This window comes from Fukomys damarensis, unplaced genomic scaffold (genome assembly GCF_012274545.1).
Source record: "Fukomys damarensis isolate Sample0158 unplaced genomic scaffold, DMR_v1.0_HiC HiC_scaffold_23, whole genome shotgun sequence".
NCBI lineage: Eukaryota > Metazoa > Chordata > Mammalia > Rodentia > Bathyergidae > Fukomys > Fukomys damarensis.
The window spans coordinates 31456958-31461937 of NW_022900935.1; the positions used below are offsets into that span (position 1 = coordinate 31456958).

The following is a 4980-nucleotide window of genomic DNA, read 5'->3' on the forward strand; positions in this document are numbered from 1 at the left end:
TTGCGAGTGTTGATGAGGATTGGAAATTGGGACCCTCCATACAGCCACTTTGGAAAATGACCTGGAAGTTCCTAAAAAGGTTTAACAGAGCCAGGTGTAGTGGCACATGCCTGTAATCCCAGCACTCTGGGAGGCTGAGGCAGGGAGATTGTGAATTTGAGCCCAGCCTGGGTACTTTTAGTAACTTAGAGAATCCCTGCCTCAAAATTTAAAAATAGCTGGGGCTGTGGCTTATTAGAAGGTCTTGGGTTCAGTCCTCAGTACTGAAAAAAAAAAAAAAACTCAACAAATACCTTATAACCTAGCAATTCTACTCTTATATGAAGAGATACATTTAGATATCTATTATACTACTATCTATTACTACACTACTATCTATAGATATATGTATATTTATATTTATATCCTCGAGAGAATTGAGAGAATATGTCCACACAAAAACTTGTATATGAAGGCTCATAGCAATATAATTCATAATAGCCAAGAATCAGAAACAGCCCAGATGCCCATTAATTGATGAATGGATAAACAAACTGTAGTATATTCGTACAGTGGAATATTATTTGACAGTAAAAAGAAATGCTACATGCTACAAATGGATGAACCTCTAAAACATTGAAAGTGACAGAATCCAGATGCAAAAGACCATCGTATATTGTGTGATCTCATTTACGTCATAAATTATTGTACAGTCAAAAATAATGAAATTCTACCCTTTGGAGATTGATGTCATTTCTACTAGCTATGCTAGAATTTGGGGGGCGGGTGGGCTATACTGTTTATGTTGATTTTTTTTCTCTTTCTTTCTTAGGGCCCTGGTTTGATATGTATTTATCTGCTCGAGACTCCATTGTTCTGAACTTTAATCCATTTATGGCATTCAATCCTGACCCAAAATCTGAATATAATGACCAGCTTATCCGGGCAACCAACATGGTTGTTTCTGCCCTCCGGTTTCTCAAGACACTGCGGGCTGGCCTTCTGGAACCAGAGGTGTTCCACTTGAACCCTGCCAAAAGTGATACTAATACCTTTAAGAGACTCATACGCTTTGTGCCTTCCTCTCTGTCCTGGTATGGGGCCTACTTGGTCAATGCATATCCCCTAGATATGTCCCAGTATTTTCGCCTCTTCAATTCAACTCGTTTACCCAAATCTGGTCGGGATGAACTGTTTACTGATGACAAGGCCAGACATCTCCTGGTCCTAAGAAGAGGACATTTCTATGTCTTTGATGTCCTGGATCCAGATGGGAACATTGTGAGCCCCTCAGAAATCCAGGCTCACCTGAAGTACATTCTTGCAGACAGCAGTCCTGTGCCTGAGTTTCCTCTGACCTTCCTGACCAGTGAGAACCGTGACGTCTGGGCTGAGCTCAGGCAGAAGCTGATGCACAGTGGCAATGAGGAGATGCTGAGGAAAGTGGACTCTGCTGTGTTCTGCCTCTGCCTAGATGACTTCCCCATTAAGGACCTGGTCCACTTGTCTCACACCATGCTGCATGGCGATGGCACAAACCGATGGTTTGACAAATCCTTTAACCTCATTGTAGCCCAGGATGGCTCTGCTGCTGTCCACTTTGAGCATGCATGGGGTGATGGTGTGGCAGTGCTCAGGTTTTTCAATGAAGTGTTTAAAGATAGCACTCAGACCCCTGCCATCACTCCCCAGAAACAGCTGGCCACCGCCAACTCTTCTGCTTCTGTGCAGAAACTCAGCTTCAAGCTGAACGATGCCTTAAAGGCCGGCATCACTGCTGCTAAGGAAAAGTTTGATGCCACCATGAAAACCCTAACCATTGACTCTGTCCAGTTTCAGAGAGCAGGCAAAGAATTCTTGAAGAAGCAGAAGTTGAGCCCTGACGCTGTGGCCCAGCTGGCCTTCCAGATGGCTTTTCTGCGACAGTATGGGAAGACAGTGGCCACCTATGAGTCCTGCAGCACCGCAGCCTTCAAACATGGCCGCACCGAGACCATCCGCCCAGCCTCCAGCTTCACGAAGAGGTGCTCTGAGGCCTTTGTCAGGGAGCCCTCCAAGCACAGTGCCAGCGAGCTCCACCAGATGGTGGCTGAGTGCTCCAACTACCATGGCCAGCTGACCAGAGAGGCAGCAATGGGTGAGGCGGAGTGGGAGCATGTGCTATCACTGGGTTTAGTCTACCTGCCAGCTCCCTAAATGATTGTTTCCACCCTAGCAGTTTGAAGAGCCAGACAAGCCACTAGGGATCAAAATGACCTCATGTCCTCCACAAGGATGGGGAAGTGCATCGAACTTTCCCCTCATTTAAGGTCACTTTCAGCTGTTAGCACGATTTATTCATTCGTTCTGCCTGCCTTTCTCTTTTTTTCTTTAATCACTTATTGATTACCAGACTCACTTTTGACAGTGTAAGATTTCTAAGCTGTAGCCTCTCTTCCTTCTGCTCAGATGTAGTATGTTGGTTCCCTATAAATAGGATCTCTCAGAAGCTCTTCCCAGTTTCAAATGTCAACCTTCTTTGCCTCTTTGTGATAAAATTCAACACCTGCAAAGGATTGGCAGATCCCTTCGTCCAGTCCTTCTGTGTAGCTATAAAGTCCTGAAACTGAAAGGGACCTTGGAGACCTAGTGTTCTCCTTTTCCATTTGTAGGTAGGAAAATGGGATCACTGTCCCAGTGTTACACAGCAAATGCAAGGCTGACTCAATCTTGTCTTTTATGTGTGGATTGGACTTTGGTTTTGTCTTTGTGTGTGTGCATGTGCACATGTGTGCTGGGGATTGAATCAAGGGCCTTGCATGTGCTAAGCACATGCTCTACCACTGAGCTACACCTCTAGCCCTGTATCTTAGTTTTTGAGTGTAGCTTTCTGTTTTTTTGTTTTTTTGTTTTTTTTTGGTACCAGGGATTGAACTCGGTTCCTTGCGCTTGCAAGGCAGGCCACCAAACCATGCTAAATCCCTGGCCCAAGTGTAGCTTTCTTATATGGTCTTCACAGTTTGACTGTGACTCAGTTTTTTAAAACCATGCTTCCAGGTTATGCTGTTTTTAGCTTAGCTGTTGACAGCTGAAAATATATTTTTAAAATAATGTAGACATTCTGGAATGATCTGCTCCAAAGGTAAGTGTGCTGGAAGTATGCATGCAGCGGTAGACAGACCCTTCTTCCTCTCTCCAGGATTTCGTGAAGAGGATTCCCACCATGGCTGGGGGCGTTGCCCATGGTCCGTTCAGTTCTGAGATTCTTTTTCCATTTTGTCTCTTGACAGGCCAGGGCTTTGACCGACACTTGTTTGCTCTGCGGTACCTGGCAGCAGCCAAAGGGATTGCCCTGCCTGAGCTCTACCTAGACCCTGCATATGGGCAGATAAACCACAACATCCTGTCCACCAGCACGCTGAGCAGCCCTGCGGTGAGCCTTGGTGGCTTTGCCCCTGTGGTCCCTGATGGCTTTGGCATTGGCTATGCCGTTCATGACAACTGGGTAGGCTGCAATGTTTCTTCTTACCCGGGACGCAATGCCCGGGAGTTTCTGCAGTGTGTTGAGAAGTCCTTAGAAGACATGTTTGATGTCTTAGAAGGCAAATCCATCAAAACTTAGCTTGCAGGTGGGTGAACAGCTTTTATTGCTTCCTCATCATGAAAATGGGGTTCCATGCAGCCAATAGGTGCTATTCTGTGCTTAATCATAGGCGCCTAAGCAGCCAGTGGCTGAGCTGTAAGATCGGGGTTTAAAATAAAACATGTCATTTCTGAGTGGGACTAGATTACAACTAAAGATGAGAGATTTCAGTTTTAAGACCCTTTGATCAGGAGATAGGGATTGGAAAAATAACTCAGGGTTATTTATTGTTTAAGCAGAAATAAAATTGAAGTGTTGCTGGGAAATGGTCCTTAATTTTTTTTATACCTAATTTCTTAATCCCCATGAACTTTCCAGCTGTAAGTTCAGGTAGCATTGAGTTCCTGTTGGCTGCAGGCTCTTCGGGTGGTATGGGAAGCAGTTTCAGCCTCTGTAAACTTGCCTCCCTCTCTTGGCACACTGTTTAAAAGCACTCTTTGTCGTCCTATGGAGTGAACTGCTCTGGAATAAAAGAACTTCCCACGGATTTAGGGGCTGCTGTTTTACTCCTCTTCCTCCACATAAGGATTTAGAATGGGCACGTGTTTGAAGTACGTATTCTTTATAGTTGTAGGAAGCAGACATTAGTCCACCTTTTGCAGTAAAGGACCTCTCCACTGAGTGAAACGGGTGCAGAACTTATTTTTCCTCCGCAGTTAGAATACTGCTGTAATGTAGAAAGACAAGCATTTTTAATTTGATTTTTGTAAAGAGGTTTTGTGTTTAATCCTTCTGTATCCTTAGTGGCTTCCCAGTGAGTTACGGATACAGCTGGGTTTGAAATTTGGTAATAGGTCAGTCACGTATCACTTTCAGTGTATTACCTCATTTAACACCATAATTCATACAGCATGCGATGTTACAAAGATTAACAACAGCTGAGGCACCTGGCACACAGCTGAAGTTAATCTCTGTTCTATTACTGCTTTGGGGATGTTTGTGAATTACTGTTAATGGCTTACACTTCATTTGAGGGTCTGATCCAGCCCCTTTCCTCAAGTGCTTGGTGCAGAATCGGCCCTGAAGGAAAATGCACCAAATGGTCATTCAAATGCACGTGCAAAAAAATAGCTGGGACTGTTGATTCCTGCAGCTTTCTGAAGGCCAGATAAGACAGCCACCTCCTCTGGATTCCCAAGGGACTAAACAATGAACGATCTTGGACCAATGGTGTTTGGCTCACTGAGCAGTGCGACCGAGACAGCATTGTGAAATGACTGCTGTGGCTAGCTAGGCAGGGGTCCCTGGGCCTCTGGCCTCCCTGGGAATCAGCAGAAATTACCACTGCACACAAGGCCTGTGGCCTGACCGTACCCAACCTTCATCTCATTGTTAGGCTCAAAAACCAAAGATTTTGCACAAAGGCCCAGTTAAGAAAA

General features: G+C 45.0%; 1 protein-coding gene across 1 annotated transcript in view; it reads left to right on the top strand.

Moving 5' to 3' along the window:
* Window positions 1-4203, top strand: part of Cpt2 (carnitine palmitoyltransferase 2) — a 24103-nt gene extending 19900 nt beyond the window's left edge. The window contains exons 6-7 of the mRNA XM_010610419.3: window positions 812-2116; window positions 3249-4203. Of these exons, the coding sequence (XP_010608721.1) occupies window positions 812-2116; window positions 3249-3580 (1637 nt within the window). The 3' untranslated portion in view covers window positions 3581-4203. The remainder of the gene's footprint in view (window positions 1-811; window positions 2117-3248) is intronic.
* Window positions 4204-4980: the final 777 nt, after the last annotated feature.